The 19,174-nt window shown below is 44.2% G+C and overlaps 1 protein-coding gene and 1 non-coding gene across 2 annotated transcripts in view; both read right to left on the bottom strand.

The window, feature by feature from the left end:
- Window positions 1-1,689: 1,689 nt before the first annotated feature.
- Window positions 1,690-1,764, bottom strand: Trnaa-ggc. The gene has a single exon. It is a non-coding gene; the product is annotated as a tRNA-Ala (tRNA).
- Window positions 1,765-1,976: 212 nt separating this feature from the next.
- Tmtc1 (transmembrane O-mannosyltransferase targeting cadherins 1) overlaps window positions 1,977-19,174 on the bottom strand; it is a 220,369-nt gene continuing 203,171 nt past the window's right edge. The window contains 7 exon segments of the mRNA XM_036181071.1: window positions 1,977-3,763; window positions 9,046-9,123; window positions 10,592-10,714; window positions 12,922-13,059; window positions 13,987-14,131; window positions 14,616-14,751; window positions 16,697-16,799. Of these exon segments, the coding sequence (XP_036036964.1) occupies window positions 3,623-3,763; window positions 9,046-9,123; window positions 10,592-10,714; window positions 12,922-13,059; window positions 13,987-14,131; window positions 14,616-14,751; window positions 16,697-16,799 (864 nt within the window). The 3' untranslated portion in view covers window positions 1,977-3,622.

The raw sequence follows: 19,174 nt of genomic DNA on the forward strand, positions 1-19,174 counted from the left end.
TTAGGGAATTTGGAAGAGTCCTAGCTGTTCTCTGAGGGCTGAGAGGCCCTGTGCTAACAATCACAAGATACAGACATTTGCTTTCTTCTCCCTTGGTTCAGTCACCTCAGGTTGCATTCTACAGTGCAGCTTGGAAATTTTTATTTAGTCTTGGCTGAAAGCTGAAAAGGTTCTCTGAAATTCTGCTGCAGACTTCAGAAGAGAACCTGCATACTGATGAAGACCAGAAACCTCTTTGCTTTGTGATAACCTTCAAAAATAAACGAGTCTGGGGCTGAGATGTCTCTGGTAGCAAGTGGCAGAGGGAAGGCTTTCCTGGCATGCATGGAGTTCTAGGCCAGAACCACAAAAGCAAATAAGGCCCCCAGCCCCTCAAAAAGAGCACTCCCCCCCCCCCGCCCGTGGTTTCTGCATTTTTGGTTCATTTACCTGAGTTCCACCACAAAATCAGGTTTTATAAAGGACATTAATAACCTGAAACATTTGAGTCATTTTTGAAAAATCCTTACTAAATAATCCCCAAATTTGAAGCAAGCCACCAAAACCATTCCTGCATCTTCTATGTCAAAGGGCACATGAACGGACTGCCACTGGGTAGATTTCATGACAAGCACTGGTCTAGGGATGATGATGGGCAAGCCTGACAGCAAATGGTGGGTGAGGGGCTCCAGGGATGTGAAGGGCTCTATGTGTAGCAGAGGAAAGAACCCTAGAAACTCCATGCTGGGGGCTCAGCCCAGGCAAAGCAACTCCTGATTCAATCTTTGTCTCCTCCTTCCTACCCAGGGCATGTTACAGAATTCCAAGACACATGCTAGACTCTTGTAAAAAACAAAACCCTAAGAATAATTTCAGCTGAGAATAGAGCTCAGTGGGAGAGAGTGCTTCCTGGTATGTACAAGATCCTGAGTCCAATTCTCAGTACCAATGATGAGGACAATGACAATGTTAGAATTGCCAGCAGAATATTTTCATGCACAAAGCTAACTCTACTCCTAGGTTTCAGAAACAGCTCTCCAGTCACTCATGGAGCATAAGCCTACTAATGACAAATAAGATGCATTTTCACAAGCCAGGATTTCTGTTTCTATTGTAATAAGGATGACTCCCACGGATTAGTCCACATCACAAGAACCAAACAGCATGTTGCAAGATATACTCAACAACTTTGAAAACGCACTTTGTAATTGATTTTCTCCCAGGCAACATATCTACCATGGAAACTATCTCATTGGCTCATTCAACATCCGAGCCAAAAAGCAAGCTGACTTTGTTTCTCTTTTTAAACAGTGCTTATTTTTACTGCTCAGAGAGATGTCAGAGTGGGCAGACAAATGAGAAAGGAGAGGTCCCATGCAGCAGTCTCTTAGACACCATGTGGCCTTATCTCCTTAGAAACGTTTATGTTGTAATTACCTTTTTAATTATTCCAACAAGCTTACATGGAGACCTTCTGTAGCACTTTACATAAGGCAGAATTATGTCAAACTTTGAAATTCAATCTGTCCCATTAGTTTTTAATGCACCAATACTGTTCTACAAAGTGGTACTAAGATGTGATCAAGGACCCCTGCTTTCCAAATTAGGGGCTTGGAATTACTTTATAATAAACACTATAGTAGATAGTTTTTACCTTGGTACTAAAGATGTCTTAGATGGAATAAAATAAGATTTTTTTGTTGTTGTTGTTGTTGGAGCTGAGGATCGAACCCAGGGCCTTGTGCTTGCCAGGCAAGTGCTCTACCACTGAGCTAAATCCCCAACTCGAAAATAAGATTCTGGATCAATTTGATATGTAACACTGACAGACAATTACATACATCAGGTGACAGTGATAAACAGTGGCCCATAAAAGCAGGTGTGCACTGGGTCAAATGTCCTTTTCGGGAGTTGGGGGTCTCTGTGTAGCCCTGGCTGTCCTGGAACTCACTCTGTAGACCAGGCTGGCCTTGAACTCATTGAGATCAGCCTGCCTCTGCCTCCAAAGTGGTAAGATTAAAGGCATGCACCACCACCGCCTGGCTTCATCATGTCTTTTCAAATAAGTTCTCAACCATTTATTTCAACTTAACTGTCAGAAAAATAGCATACAGAGGCACTGCATCCTGATGCTGGGTTGCAAGAAGCAGGGGTCTTTCCCTCTGGTTGTGCAGGTGAGACGCTTTGCTTTCTGGCTGTCATGTGTGTTGGACAACTGGCTCAGCATCAGGACCTCCACTTCCTGTGTGTCTGTTTCCATTGATAAGTACCAGTTAGAAGCAAGTACTCCAGCTCCTTCACTGACTACCCAGACACTGAGCTGACCCCTAATTCCACTAGCTTTAAGTGGCAAATAAGCAGTATTATTTGGGGAGGCTGTTAAAGCTTTCTTATTTTGCAGTTTTCATATGATTGGTTTTGAGAGCTGCTATCAAAATGACTATGTATGGAGAAAAAAAAAACAAGACATGTGGTTATATATATTAAATATTTTATAAGTTATATAATAAATAACACTAAAATAATGTCAAATTATGATTTCAACTTTGCCTTCCTCATTTTTAAATATAAATATATTTTTAAAAAATTATGAATTTAGACTTTACCCGAGAGTTTTAGAGCATTCTCCATGGAGTCTGCAAACTTACTAAGCAGATGGTCTGCTTTTGGTCACTTTTCTTTTAAGTACAGAATTCCTACTAAACCTCAAAAGTCAATAAATAGAGCCTTCTTCCCTCAACTCAATCTGTGAGGAATTCTGTAACACAATGTAAAGTTCCTCAATGTTTCAAAAATAATAAATCTCACAATGTCTTGACCTTACGAGAATAAAGGAGAACACTTCTTTGGACTGACCCTTTAACACTTCCATGCAGAGTGCACCCTGCCGCTCCCCACCTGAGCAGTGTATCTCAGGGTGATAGTCTCCTGGTTAATGCACCGAGAAGTTTCAGCATGGAGAAACAACTCTAGTACAACCTGGAATACAATTCAAACATTTTCGTAAAGAATCAAGGATGCTCAGCTCTTTTTTTTACTGCTCAGGAAGATTTTTCCTGTAGAAACAAAGATACCAACATACAATTCTAGAAGATCCCCTCATGTTTTAGGCACTGGAAAAGCATATATCAGAGTGGAATTTAATGTACTTCTCTAAAGGTCCTTAGTGATACTCTTGGGAGTTATTAGACCAAGCCCAGCAACCAAGTGCCCTGTTCCCATGACTCACACAAGACTCTACCAATGCTCTTCACCACCCATTCTGGATTCTTGAGAATGAATTAAACTTCCACAAGTAGACTTCCCCAAGAGCTGACTTCAGAGGACACATCGTTCCTTATGAACAGCTGCCTCCTCTACATAACTTCAAGCTTCTGTGTTTCTGGGCTACAGTAAGAATGGAGTTCAGTGTCTGTATCCTGGGACCAGGGAGTAACACAGAAGGAACCTGTAACAGGCTACTTCCTTTCCCTGCAGGTGGCCTGCTAGCCTTGGCTCTTTGTCCCTTCATGGAAACAACTCATCAGCTGTCTGGCTGTGCCACCAGGAGGGGACTGCCTGGCTGGCAGAGCCTGCTGTGTATGAGCAAGACCACCCCCACTCTGTCCTCTTCCAGCCTGCTGAGTCCCATGTGTCCTCGGAGCTATGATTGATCCCTTTCTCGGACTTCTTGTAACCTTCTCTCCAGGCGATCCAGCTTGGCTAGATTTTCCTTCAGCAGCTTGCTGTCTGGAACCAGCTTCAGGGCTCTCTCGTAATAGGCCCTTGCAGACACATAGCTTCCCTGAGGGGGTGGGTGTAGAAAAAGAGAAAGATTGCTCAGCACAACCCTCTGAGGATGGAAGAAGACCCCCTTCCTCTGACTGCCAGTTAAGTTCCTGCTGTGGATATCACTCTGTATAAATAAAATTCTGATTGGCCAGTGGCCAGGCAGGAAGTATACGTGGGACAAGAGAGAAGAGAATTCTGGGAGGTGGAAGGCTGGGGCAAAAGAGACGCTGCCAGCCACCGCCATGACAATGAAGATGTAAAGGTACAGGTAAGCCACGAACCAAGTGGCAAAGTATAGATTAATAAAAATGGGTTAATTTAAGATAGAAGAACTAGATAACAAGAAGCCTGCCACGGCCATACAGTTTGTAAACAATATAAGTTTCTGTGTGTTTACTTGGTTGGGTCTGAGCATTTATGGGCTTGGACGGTGAGAGAGATTTGTCCTGACTGTGGGCCAGGCAGGAAGAACTCTAACTACAAGTTCCCCTAAGGAAACCTTATCTGTGGATATTGTTATCCTTATCTCTTGGGGTGCTTTAGGGGAATCCATTTGTTTTAAGAACCAGACCAGCTGGAGAACGTGGAAGCAGATAGCTACAACATAAGGTTCAATGGCAGAAACACAGATTTCAGCTTTCTTACTACAGAGAAAGAGACTTTTGTAGTGTTCTCAGGAGGTTAGCACGGGGCTGCTGTTCTTTGTAAGCAAATAAGCTTGGGGTGTGAGTAGAGATGAAGGAGAGCAATAATTAAACAGATATCCATTTTATCTTTAGTTTGCTCTAATTTTCAACTGGAACACATAAGCAGACTATACCTAATGCCAGTTTTAAAAATGCAAAACTTGATAAAAGATGGACCCGGGGCTGGAGATATGGCCCTATGGTTAAGAACACTTGTTCTTTTAGAAGACCCTGGGGGTTGGTGCCATTCACAGCACACACATGATGGCTTACAACCATCTATACCTCCAAGGGATCAAACACTCTCTTCTGACCTCTGTGAGCACTTCATACATGGCACTCATACATACATACAGGTAAAAACTCATACACACAAAGCAATTAAATCTTAAAAAAGAAATTTAAAGATGGACTCAGGTTTATCTCCTGGCCAGGGTATGTGGTGAAAAGCACCAGCCAGAGACTTGCGGCAGGAGGGGAGAAGGGATGTGACCTCTGACCTGCTGAGCATACCGGCTTCCACTTCTGCCAACACTGTTTAATAACATGTGTGCTTGGGCCCAGATGATCACTGACATTGGTCATAGCTAGTAGCTTTTCCTGTTTACTTCTCTACGGCCTAATGCATCATCTTCCACCTCTGGTGAGCCTTGAAGACCTGACCTCTACAGAGCCCTAAGACTCAGGCTGCTACAGAGCTTTTGTTGTCTGTTTCCTGTGCCCCCAAGGCCCAGGAAGCTCATGAGACTGGCGGGACTCCTGAGTCCCCTCTCTGAGGTTACATAAGCAGTAAACAGTTGCTAGAAGTTGAAGAAGGGACTCAGGTGGCTAAGACTCATGGAAGTTGGGCAGGCAGCTCTGGAGACACAGTTGAGACAGGCTTTCAGGAAATCACACACACTCCTGTGAGTTAAAAAGAAACTCACTGACTTACCAAGCTGAACTTAAACAAGACTCTTCCCTTGGTCTGCCCTATCTGAGGCATAGATGTTTACACCTTCCCCAGGAAGCTGCCTGATTTCTTCCCATTCTAAAACAACAATTTGATTTTACATTATCTTCAGCTGCAGCTCCCATGTGGGTGGACACCGGAGATGTTCTAAATTTCTATCACAATTCAAATTAACACCTCTCCAAGCTAGTAGCTAATGCTTACCAAGGTTTAGGTATCTTCCTACGTGTCTTTGTGTGTGTCAAGAGCTTAGATGTTCCCTGACACAGTTGGACCACAACAGAATGCTAGAGTTACCCCCATCACTGGGTAAACTGTTCAGTCTCTATGACACACTGTCTAGTTCTATGGTGTTTATGTGTACAGTTGGTGTAAGAGGGTGTGGAAATGCTGGGGGGAAAAAAAAAGAAGGAATTGTCCACTGAGCATCTAGCACTGGCTTGTGTAGTTATATCTGACAATTAATGTTGATGAAAAAGGCCAAACTTACTTGGGGCAAGGAGCCCAGTTCTGCCTCATTTCTGTTACCTCCAGCATCCTCTTCCAAGTCTCTGGTTTCTGATAAGCCCAGTGTACATCTGGGTGCCTGTACACTTATGGGTCCAAGACATTGCAAGATACTCCACATGCAACCCTCAAGCTGTCCTTGGAGGCTACCCTGAATCTAGGCCTCATCCTTAACCTTGGTGTTATTTCAGATCACTGGGTTTCTGTTTTTTGCACAAAATATAGTGTGCCCTCTCTCCTTCAAATTGCTCTATTCTTGATTAAACTGTAAACCCTGTTTATTTTTTTAAAATTATATCCCTTAGGTCAACAATTCTGTCTATGGTATATAGGAACTATAACAATATGATTTCTAGAAGTGAATTTTCATTAATTAAGACTAGAATCCATCCATCAGTCATACCAGACACATTTCCTGTGCCCAGTTGCATGGCCAGGCACTGCTGCTTGAGAGTGAAGATACAGAACATGCTCATGCCAGAGAGTTCTACTAGACAACATATTCTGCAAAGCATGGATGGCCATCATGAAGCCATGCCAAGACAACTTTGAAATATGGCTTGGCTAGCAGGAACTCATGAACTTTAGACCAACAGCTGTGGAACCTGCATGGGACTGGACTAGGCCCTCTGCACAATCGAGGCAGTTGTGTAGCTTGGTCTGTTTAAGATCCAGTGAGATCAGGATCTATCCCTGGTATATGAGCTGGTTTTTTGGAACCAATTACCTATGGTGGGACACCTTGCACAGCCTGGATGCAGGGAGAGGGCCTTGGACCTGTCTCAACTGAATTCACCAGGCTTTGCTGACTCCTCATGAGAGGAGGGGGATAGAGGGTGGGTTGGGGGGAAGAAGCAGGAGGAGGGGTGAGAGGGGGATTTGTGGTTGGTATATAAAGTGAGTTAAAAAAATTCTTAATAAAAAAAGAAACATGGCTTGGATGATGAAATCCTATTAGAGCTTGAAATTCTAGCCCATCTTCTTACTTCATCTTGTGTAAAATTTCAGGGAACATAATAGACAGTGAGCATCCCTCACCCCAAAATGCAAAATGTTCGAAGTCTTGACACTTTCTGAACAGACAAGATACCATAGAGGATTCTATAACTGACCTCATGGAATGGCCTACCTGTCAAACTGCAGGCACACTAAAAATATCCTGTACAATTACTGCAGGCCACATGTAAGGGCCAAAATGTGAGAGGTGAAGTGAATTTTGCAGTTAGATGACTGTCTACATCTGAGGCACTTCGGGTCACAGCACTGACCTTAGACACATTGTGTGATTGTGTCCTTCCTTCCTAGGACAGCCACAACCTTCAGGGTTTTTCTCATTTCCTATGCCACCTCCTTGCAAAGCCTTATTTCACCTCTTCACCTCCATAAGCCTTGGAGGCCTATACTCCCCAGGCACAGGGCAAGAGCCAGGGCCATCATGGGTGACATTGTGATGAACACTCCTTGCGAAAGACACAGAAAGTTCAGGATTGTTCCTGCATGCCTACAGTGGCAATCCTGGACTATTACGGTGGCGTTAGAATGACCACAGCCAAGCTGTGTGCCCATTACACACATTATTCTAATTTACCCACAGACTTGTTAAACTATGAGTATGGAAGTTTCCTATTTCTCAGGCTAATCCATGATGTCTGCAGTGACAAAGGCTGATCATTTTAATGAATGTCAATTACATCTGAAAACAATATACTCAGTAGATATTTCATCAATCTCCAGAGCTCTGTCCTGTGAACATACAGCCTTGAGTTCAGATACATAATAATTATACCATTTTTCCTTTGGAATGCTCTTGGGTATATTCTTTCTACTTCAAATTAACAACTGAACTTTAATTTTTGTTATATTCCATCTGGGAAAGTTATACAGTACTCTAAAAAACAACTATTAAATATTTAAAATAATGCATTATTCTTAAGAAAGTCCACTCTGTTTGACAGATGTTGTTAAACCTCCCATAGCACTGCTCAGACCAGAGTGTAGGTCTGTGACTAAGCAATAACCGCTTAGAGTCCCCACAACAAGGTAAACGTTGTTCTGTTATCCGAGTAGCCACGAGCCCCTCACTCTGCTGTCTTTCTAAGAGTGCTCAGGTGCCAGTGGGCAGAAAACACTGGCAGTGCTCTTGGAAATTCTCATCACTAAACTATCCTTCATCTCTGCAGGGTCTGATAGAAGCCTGAGGGCAAGTTAGCCCACAAATCATACCCTGGTATCTCTGGGAAAAGCCCTTCAAGGACCCAGCTTACTTGGCACAAAAACCCAAGCTCCAGGAATTGCTTTTAGGCCTCACTCTCGGGCCTCAGCATCCACCATCTCCTTTTACCTTCTCTGACCAGTCATGATGCCTGCTTACCATTTTCCACACATACCAGCTCAGACCTTTGCATGTGCTCTTCATCTGTCCACATGACAGCATGAGTACATGCATGAATGAATCACAACACATCTTTGACTTTATTGGCTATAAACAACGCCACCCACCCAGGGTCACTTTCGATCATTCTTGGCAGAAAGACTCACCCAAAGTTAACGTTAGGGGGTGGGGACCAAAGCAGACAAACATGTTTTCCATTAAGAGGTTAGGGAATAAAAAAATGTTTTCAATGTGGAAAATAAAGGGGCAGGAGAAATGCCTCAGCAGTGAAGAGTGCACACTGCTCTCACAGAGGACCCACATTCAGGTCTTAGCACCCATGCTGGGCATCTTACTAAGTCCCATAACTCCAGCTCTGGGGGCCCACCATCACCCTCTGCTGGCCTCTGAGGGCATCACACTCATATCTCACAATCACACATAATGAAAACTAGGAAACAGTAAAGCATATTTAAATTAACAGTCTGGTAATGCTGAGGAGTTGCCCAGCTTCACAGGGTCAGTGCACACAGACCTCAGCCGCTGTCCAGTAACCCTTCTTTCCACACATGTGATTTTCCTTATGATCAGCAGTATAATGGAATTAAGTTTATAAACATTTAAACAGGTCTATAATATTCAAGATTCAAAAAACATAGCTCTTCTGAATTTTACTTTCAAAATGCCTATGTTTTAAGTATTCAAGTGTTTTCAAACAGAAAATGAACAGTGGCTTCTAAGCCAGGGTAGGATGAGAACACAGTGAGTGCCACTCCTACCTGGATGTGCCGGATGCCACCCATGTTCATCCACGCCTGTGCCTGGTCAGGATCCAGGGTCACAGCAGCCTCATAGCTCTGAGCAAAGAAGGAAAGCTTCATGTTAACACATGAGATGCATCTAAGGTGCCACAGAATTGTACAAACCCCAGCCTACATGGGGACCCTGATCTCTAACAGCCACTTAGCAGCTTGCAAGTTTAGTCTGTTATTGTTTTTAGAGTTGATGGTACTGAAGGGCCTCAGGGGCTTCTATGACAGCACATATATAGCACACCACTGGGGAGCCAGGGATTTCTGGAACAGCTTGTTTCTCTGGTTCTGCAAGAAAGCTGTGCATGATGGCCTTACTCATCCATAAATGAGCTGATAAGGAATACTGCTGTCAGGATTTCAGAATCCAAGGAGGGTAGTTCAGTGCAGAGCACAAGCTCAGCCTGTGTGAGGCCCTGGGCTCCATCCCCAGCACTCAATATACAAACAAACAAATAAGTAAATAAATAAATTAATTAATTAATGAAAATCAGAGAACCTGAGGTGCTCTTCTATCTGCTCAACCATGGCCCACCCCCTTCAACCTCTAACTTGTTGCTAACAATGTAATGCAGTATGCTTACATTGTTTTATAGGGATCACGACACCCGTTTTTTCTTCTACCTTTTGGAAGCTCTTCAAAGCAAAAATGTGGTGGCACACTCCTGTAATTTTAGCTGCTCAGGGGCAATGACTGATAACCTTAATGATGAATGTTTACATTTTTTTTCTTTTGTTTTTTTGAGACCAAGTCTCTCATTATAGCCTTGTTGCCCTGGAACTCACTGGCCTTGAACTTATGATCCTATTGTCTCTGCCTCCAGATATATCACCACATCCTGCTAACACAGAAATGGTTTTAAGCGCACGCGCACGTGTGTGTGTGTGTGTGTGTGTGTGTGTGTGTGTGTGTGTGTGTGTGTGTGTGTATGCATGCACATAGGTACATGACCCACTGACCTATCAGGCCATCCCCATCCCTGACATGATACTTACTAAGTTTCAGAAGAAAAGTCACTGGAAGAATAGATGGTATAGAGGGGCTTCCTGGGGAAGATTGCATGATCCTATATAAAGACCAAGCCCTTGGAATAAGGAAATCTAGAGGTGATGGCAGGTGTCACAGACACATAAGTGCCCAAAGCTCCTTGGGCTCCCGTCTAGCTGTGATAGAGGTTCTTGCAGACAAAACAGACAGTGTCGGTGGCTCTTCAGAATTCTAGAATATGAAATGCTTTGAATGTTTTCTAACCATGAAACTTGAAGAGATACTTCAGAGGTGTTGTGTGAGTGAGTCATCAAAAACCAGAGGCTTAAAGAAAAGGAGCCCATAGCACTGTCAGTAACCAGAACTTTCACTCTGCAAACCGCCGGTGATGAGAGTTTACTGCCCAGACTCCCTTATTAGCTGCAGTATTCATTTAAATCTGGAGGGATATCGCAGGTGTTAAAGGCTAGGGTCACAAGCAAAAATATAAACCTGTAAATTTAATGGCAGTTTGGCTCGTCTTACCTCAAAAGCTTTGTCCAGAAGGTTCTGCTCTCTCAGCTGGTTTCCTTTTGTGAAGAAAAGTTCAGATATGACTTTTGGGTCCTTGGGCTTCAGCTGAAGAGCCCTGTCTATGGCCTCGAGCGCCTGCAGCAGGGGGGAAATGTAGGAACCCTAACTTAGAGTGACATTACACCTCGGTTCATGGCCATCTGCTAGTGTGACCCATGACAAACAAAACATACTTTCTACACTCCCATTTTCTCATTGGGAATGAATGGCCCCAGAAAGATCAATCCCTGTGCCTCAGGTTCCCTATTTATAGTTGAGCAAAAATCAAACATATTGATCACTTTACAAGAAGGTTACACAGTTGCAGTAGGGTTTGCCCTGCAAACATGTCTGTCTAGACTGCTGGCCCCTGGTTCCTGCCCCACCTTTAAGCACAGACATTGCTTAGAAGTACAATTCTGCCTTTTTGTTAAAACTCCAAAGTTTATCCTAGATCAGGAATAAAACCGGTGCCTTTCCCTAGGTGTGTGTGGGTCTAGTCATGTTTGCATCTTGAACTGTGTGCTCTGCCCCCTTCCCCACCCTTTGTGCCTTAGAACATGCCTGTTTCTGCTGTCACCAGCCCATTTTGCTCGCTGACCTCTTCCTCTCTTGACCCTCCCCTCACATCTTGCCAAGTGGAGACCTGACCTCAACTAGCCAGGTGCTGATTCTCAATGGGATGCTTGGTGTCCCTCTTTCTGATCTCACCAATCACATTTGTCTTATGATTTCTTGATCAGTGTCTGTTTCTTTCTCTAAATAAGCTTCGTTAGGCCAGAGCAGCATTCTTTTTCCATCCTCTCTATGCCTAGAGTCTATCATAGTGTCTGACACTTTGTAGGCATTTAATAAATATTTTCTTGAGTAGGTTAATGAATTTAATGGTTATGTGATTTTTCAACATACAGATAAAGAGTCACAGTTCTGCCTCCAGGGATGTCTTGAAGATTGCATCAAACATTAGAACTTGGAGAGCCAGAGGGCATGCAGGTGCTGAACATAAAGGAGCTGGGCATGGAAGGGCTAGACATGCAGGGACTGGTCATATAGGGACTGGGCATGCAGGGGCTGGACATAAAGGAGTTAGACATGTAGTGGCTGGACATGCAGGGGCTGGGTGTAACAGGAATCTTAACAGGTCTTATTAATAAGAACAAACCTGAGGCCAGTTATTGGGGTAAATGTTGAAGATAAGAGAGACAGAACAGGCCACAGCTACCTCAGCTTGCCAGTTTTGCAGCTGGTCTTATTTCCTCAGACTGGAAGCTTCTGAGTCCTTATCCACACGTATCTCAGCTGAACTGTGTTGCCTGAATGCTTAACCAGCCAAATGCTTAACTAGCTAAATGCTTCTAGTTTCTGGTCTTCACCTCTTAAATATCTTTCTACTTTCTGCCGTCACTTCCTGGGATTAAAGGCTGGATTTCTGGGATTAAAGGCATGTGTCACCATGCCTGGCTGTTTCTAATGTGGCCTTGAACTCAGAGATCCAGAGGTACTTCTGTCTCTGAAATGCTAGGATTAAAGGCGTGTGCTACCACTGCCTATCCTCATGTTTAATATTGTGGCTGTCCTGTTCTCTGACCCCAGATAAGTTTATTAGCCTGCACAATATTTTTGGGAACACAATACCACAGCTGGACATGCAGGGGCTGGACATGCAGGGGCTGAACATACAGGGGCTGGGCATGCAGGGGCTGGATAGGGACTGGGCATGCAGGGGCTGGGCATGCAGGGGCTAGACATACAGGGACTAGACATGCAGGGGCTGGACATGCAGGAGCTGGACATGCAGGAGCTGGACATGCAGGGGCTGGGCATGCAGAGGCTGCACATGCAGGGGCTGGACATGCAGGGACTGGACATGCAGGGACTGGACATGCAGGGGCTGGGCATGCAGGGGCTGGACATACAGGAGCTGGGCATGCAGGTTCTGGACATACAGGGGCTGGGCATTCAGGGCCTGGGCATGCAGGGGCTGGACATGCAGGGGCATTACCTAGAAACAAATTGTAATGATGAGATGAAGTATCTGAAAATCAAGGAGGAGCCAAGGATATGCTGTTTCAAGATGTGTCAGGAAGTAAGAGGGTGTCTCAGAAAAGCTCCCAGTGGATAGAATGTGCAGACCAATGCTCTCAAGACTTCATGGCATTGTGAACATAGAGCTGGAGGATCTTTTGGTGTATGCTATTTTTCTATGTAAACCCCACATGGCTCTAAGAGCCCTTTTCTACCTCATCTTGGCATTCCCACTTGCTTTGGTGGCTGAGAGCTTGAAAGACAGAGAGCTTCCTAACCTTCCCATGGTGCTCCTGCTTGCTGTAGATTGCCGATAGGAGGCGGTAGCATTCCAGGCATCTGGGTTCCTCAGACACTATGTGACTGGTCATCTTTTCAGCTTCTTTGGTCTGACCCATCACTGCTAAAACCTGTGCCTGAAAAACCACAGGGCACCAAGCTTAGAAGACACCTGGTCACTCCTTAGCAGATGAAGCAACATCTGCAGAGAGGTATGTACAAAACAACCCAACACCCAACACAAAGCATTTTAGAAAAAAAGCTGAATGCCACAGCAGAGTTCAGCATTTGGCTGTAGTAGATACCTGCATGTATTTGGGTGCCATTGATGTGAGTGCCATAGACACTCATCAGACAGCTTGTGACTCTTAAAAAAGTTGACAAAACACGCCAGGATGTTGTTCCCTACCATCCTTACAGTACACAATGATGTAAGAAAATGACAAATCTGATTTAAGAAGGAAGCATGAAATTCAAAACACTTAAATTAAAATCTTGGAGGTGTTAACTGCCCTGAGTTTGATCACCACCCTGCAGTTATATGAGACAACATCTTGACTTATGGGAATCACGTAGGAATAAGTTACAGACAAAGCAGGTGGTATATACCACAAACTATCACGCCAGCAAAAATATGCCACATACTAGAGCATGCAGACGCACCTAAACATTTTCTCGCACACACCAGTCTATTCACACTCACACACAAACAAATGCATCAACATGCCCAAAACTAGTGCATCTGGGTCAAGTATTCCAGGCAGTTTTTGTTTGGTTTGGTGCTGGTGATAGAACCTAGGTCCTGGGCATACTAGGCAAGTCCTCTGCCAGTGCCCAAAGCTGCCTTGTAGCTTGCGCTGGGAAATTTGAAGTTATTTGGAAACAAGGAGCTTCAACAGCATCTGTGTCTTGGCCTTGTGTGACAGGTTGCCCCGGGGGTCACCTGACAAGTCACACAACAGCCCTTGCACAGTGTTTTCCTTTCAGTTCAGAGGCTCAGTGGTGTCAGCTCTGTTTGCAAGCTGCACTTACACCTAGTATCACTTTATCTCCTCTCTACTCACCAGTGCCAGGCGGAGATCCCTCTGGGAAGGCTGGAGTGAGACAGCTTCCTGGTATACTTCCAAAGCCTCTTTGTGTCGGCCAGTGTTGTAATAGAGTGCTCCCAAAGGTGACAGGACCTCAGCCGTGCGGGCGACCTTCAGGGCACTGCAGGTAGAAAGGCAGACAGGTGCTTCCTCTGGTGGCACATTTCCAAAGGTCTGCACTTAGGCAGTGGGAGGACTGTCCAGTTAGATACCCATTTGAACTTAGTCTGTTTAGAGATCAAGGTCATCCTGTATCCCGAGTGAATGCCTCCAGTTACCCACCAACCCGGCAACTGGGTCTCAAGAGTCTGTACCAGTCATGATGACTGACTTGCTCAGGTTCCAACAAAGTAGCAGCCTTACACAGTTTCTAGTATTGAAATGGTCACTTCATCCCACCCCTGACTGAGCATTGTGGCCTCACCAGTGGGGAATTTTCTATGAACACATGACTATACTGTCGTGCTATTCTGGAAGCAAGTTGCTGTCACCTGAACTGGCAACATGTGCTCCTGTTCTGAAAGGCTGTCTGTCCCAGTAACTAAGGAGTCTGTGAGGAACTGATGATGGCTCCAGGCTGAGAAAGCGAAGAGAAGGGACTGTACCGTTTGTACCACTCTTCTGCCATGCTGTTTTCTCCCAAGGACCTGTAGAGTCGGCCCAGATTCACCACAGCCACGTGATGGCTTGGGCTGAGCTGGATGGCCTGCTGGTAGTGAGCCACGGCCTTCTCTGGTAAGCCTATAGTATGATGGGGTAGGAAAAGAACAGACCACAGGGATGAGAGGCATGGCTACTAGTCTCCCTTCTGAAGCATACCATTTTTTCTCAGCATGACAGCATCATAGCATCAGGTATGCAGTTTGTGATCAGCTTGATTTTTGGCCTCTCACGATTGCCACTGCCTAATCTTGACCCGTCACTATTCACCAACACTTCCTAAGAAATTAATAACATGTTGGCAGTGATTTTTTGTTTGTTCAAGACAGTCTTACTCTTTAGCTCAGGCTGGCCTTGAACTCATGGAAATCCCACAGCTTCAGTCAAGTGCTATGATGACAGACATGAGCCACCACAACTGGCTGTGGTTATGTATCTAGACACTGTTGCTCATCATTACACACAAGATAGTACAGGTACTGCAGACAGAACACAGGTCTCAGTAATTTCTAAAGGTCTGTCTCAATTTGCAGGATAAAGGAGTGTGACAGTGCTCATTCGGAAACCTGTAAATCACACATTTTATCGAATGGTGTGTGTGTGTGTGTGTGTGTGTGTGTGTGTGTGTGTTGCATATACTCTTGTGTGCATGTGTGCACAGGAAGGTCAGAGTGAGATCAGTTTCTCTCCTTCCACCACATAGGTCCCAGGAATCAGGCTTAGAGGCAAGTACTCTTACCTACCGAGCCGTCATGCTGGCCTCATGGTATGCATTTAATGCGACTTTAAACACAGTAGTTATGTCACCTTGTATTTGCCCAGTGTGTATATTAAAACCCCTCTGCTCATATGGCCTCTGCAGTTGTTTAGGATCCTATTTAGCTGCCTCTTGGGATTTAAGAGGTACTTTTTAAAACCACCAGAACAAAATTATCTCTTTACAGATGTAGACACTGAAGTGCAAAGACCAAAGGGGCTGGATAATGATCCTAGGGCAAGTAAGGACCAGAGCCAGAGGGAGAATCTGGTCCCCTGATTTGAGAAGGGCCCCCAGAGAAGCTTCCTAGAAACTAAATAAGTGACCGAATTTCAGAGCAGCCTAAAGTGTCACAGACTGGACCCACAGGTCCACACTGTCTCCCCACTACACTCTCTTTGAATACAGGTTTATCTAGGACCATGTCAGGGGGCCATCAGTGATTTGACAGGGTTCTCTTCAGAGGCTCATGTGGGACTGTTGTTGAATTGCAAGGACAAGCTTTAGTTCAGGCAGGTGACCAGGTGCTCTTCTTCCTGCTTTAATGATGTGTTACCATGTGTCTAATGATCCAGCAGGGGGCACCACACAGCAATTTATATGCAAAAGCAGCTTGCTTTCCCTAGATGATCCAAACATAAGTTTATATTCTATTAAATAGCAAAGCTTCACACATTCTAGAAAATGAAAATCCTTTCAAGCACTTAATATTGAAAAATAATAACCAGACTGAATTCTCCTGCAGGGCCGACAGTCGCTGAGCCAATAGTACAGAGAGGCACTTTTATATAAAGCCAAGAGTCATCACATTACTTTTGAGGATTCACTACACAAGGTGTATGGGGCTCTGTACAAATCACAAAGGAAATAGAATCTGTGCCCAGTTTCACCTGTCACAGGAGGCTACTGTGTCAATTGCTAGAATGCATTTCTGGAATGTACATCAAGGAAAAAATTCCAAAGGCTTGACAAAGTCAGTTATAGATAGCAGCCACCATTTGCTGGAAGCAGGTTTGGAGGCAGGTTCTCTCCTGAGGCAGATTTTGGCAGCACTGAGGCACAGCCCTGGGGATATGGTGGAAAGAAAGACAAAGCTACTTCCCACTCTGGGAGTTTTCTTACAGACAGGATGCCTAGCTGAAATTAGAAGATCTAGAAAAATGGCAGCCCTACAGTGCATGGGTGCAAAAGTGTAAGCCACCTGCACAGCTGATGACTGACACCAGTGTGAGAGAGAAGAGGGATCTCAGTAGAGTGCGGCTCACTCACCAGAGTCAACTAAGAAAACAGCGTAGTTGTTGTGTAAATCTGAGCTGTCTGGACAGTTCTTTATTCCAGCCTGGTAGATGTCCTCAGCTTCCTTAAATCTTTCCTTTAGCAGAGAACAAAGAAAAATAAAGTTTTATAAAACCAGCAATACAGTGAAGATTGGGAGTGAGCAGGAAAAAGAAAAAATGCTTACTGAGCCTTGATTATATACCAGGCACCAAGAAAAACACCACAAGCTTTGCCTGAATCCAAGTCAATATTAACTGCACACAAGCACAGATATGCTTAGTTCCTCTGGTGCAAACACGCTGATACTTACAAAGATGCAGCATCTGGGTGGATCCAGACCTGTATGTGGAAAAGGTCTGAGAATGATTTTTTTGAATGGGGTTCCTTCTTCACCTTGGTGACTCTACTGGAAATGCTGAATATCTCTGGTGCAGCTGTTGAGGCATAGAGGTGGCAGCTGGGCTTAGAGGCAGAGTGCTAGGGGATTGACAACTGCATTTGATAGAACAGCCCCCGTGTGTGTGTGTGTGTGTGTGTGTGTGTGTGTGTGTGTGTGTGTGTGAGAGAGAGAGAGAGAGAGAGAGAGAGAGAGAGAGAGAGAGAGAGAGAGAGAGAATATAGCCCAGGCCAGTCTCTTAACTCACTACAAGCCTCCTGCCTCAGTCCGACGAGTGCTGAGATTGGGGGCAGGATTTAAGACAAGTGATGAGGGATGGGTGCAAATGAAACAAGTGCCCTGTCTGTCTGTCCACCCCTTCTCTTCTTGAAGTATTTTGACAGCTCACCAAACTCCGTGCTCCCTGCCTTACTAAATCTGTACTTTCGGGGGCAGGAGAGATGGCTCAGCAGTTAAGACCACTGGCTGCTCTTCCCGAGGAACCAGGTTCAATTCCCAGCACCCATAAGGCAGCTCACAACTGTCTGTAATTCCAGTTCTAGGGGATCTGACACCCTCACACTGTCATGAATTCAGGCAAAAATCAATGCACATAAAAATATTTTAAAAGTTGGATTCCAATATTAAAAGAATATAATTAACAAAAAATAAAATAAATCTGTGCTTTCTGAATTGGCTTCTGCAACGAGATTATCTGTCCCATGTGCCGTACACACCTCCAATGGACCATTTTCTAACTGCCCTCCTTCTCTATGTACCTTAACATATTTTAATTATTTACAATTTAATAACATTTAATTCAGAACATAATAACTTACAGGTATTTTTCCACAGTCATCTAAAATCATTGTATCAACCTTTCTTTTAAAATACATGGATTAAAATTATGTAAATAACCAAAGGTTCTGAGAATTACTGAGCCTTGATTATATACCAGGCACCAAGAAAAACACCACAAGCTCTGAAAACTATAGTTAACTATTTTATTTTCTAGTACTGCTGTTAAAGTTAGGCAAAAGAAACCAATCCAGTACAAAGCACTTTGCAACTTTTCCTTAAGATGCTAAACGTTTATCACGTTATCATGACATCATCAGCAGTGTGAAAATGGACACTCCAGCCTGTAAGTGAAGGTATGTGGGGCGGTCATCCTCCATGCTTCTCAGGAAGCCAAGAGACTGAGATCCAGAAGCTGGCAGGGACACCGTGGACTCTTTATCTTATGTGGAACCACCAATGCTATCTGTCTGAATCTGGTTAGTTCAGCACCACTGAGGAACGGAGGATGTTTACATGTGACAAGCGTTACTTATTCAATCAGACATCCATAGGCCAGCAAAAGGAGATGCACATTTCTCAAATACCTTCTTTAACTGCCAAGTTCAATAAATGTCAAATTCAAAGAAGTTTGACAGTTAAAGATGAATGAAAATCTCAAAATAGGTACTTTTGATCTTAGCAAGCCTGAAAGAAAGCCTTTGAAGACACCGTGCATTGAAACACTGATGAGTGGGTTTGTGTGTGTGTGTGTGTGTGTGTGTGTGTGTGTGTGTGTGTGTGTTAGTTAAAGGAAGAGAGTACACTATATCAGATTCCAATCAACATTTAGAAAGTGTCATAGGGCCTTTGTTCATTTAGCCACAGTGTATCACAGTTGCAGCTGCTATAGGAAGTAGAGCACATCCATCAGGAATTGCTACCTGGGACCTGTAAGGGGGATCAGTCAGTAAAGGTGTCTGCTGGCAAGCCTGACAACCTGAGTTCAATCCACTTAAATAGTAGAAGGAGAGAACTGATTCCCTCAAGTTGTTCTCCAGTCTCTACACTTACATGGTGACACACACACACACACACACACACACACACACACACACACACACTTATATATATATAGATAATTTCATCTTTACCTATAACATTCTGTCGTGGGTGGGAAGGGGCTTATAAGGTCTGCTCCCTTCTTGAGGAGCTGCCAGGCAGTTAATGGTTGTGGGGAAGAAAAACTCTTATTCCTCAGTGATACAGCTTATTGAAAACAATAAAATCTAACATAAATAATGCATTTATATAAA

This window comes from Onychomys torridus, chromosome 3 (assembly GCF_903995425.1).
Source record: "Onychomys torridus chromosome 3, mOncTor1.1, whole genome shotgun sequence".
Classification (NCBI taxonomy): domain Eukaryota; kingdom Metazoa; phylum Chordata; class Mammalia; order Rodentia; family Cricetidae; genus Onychomys; species Onychomys torridus.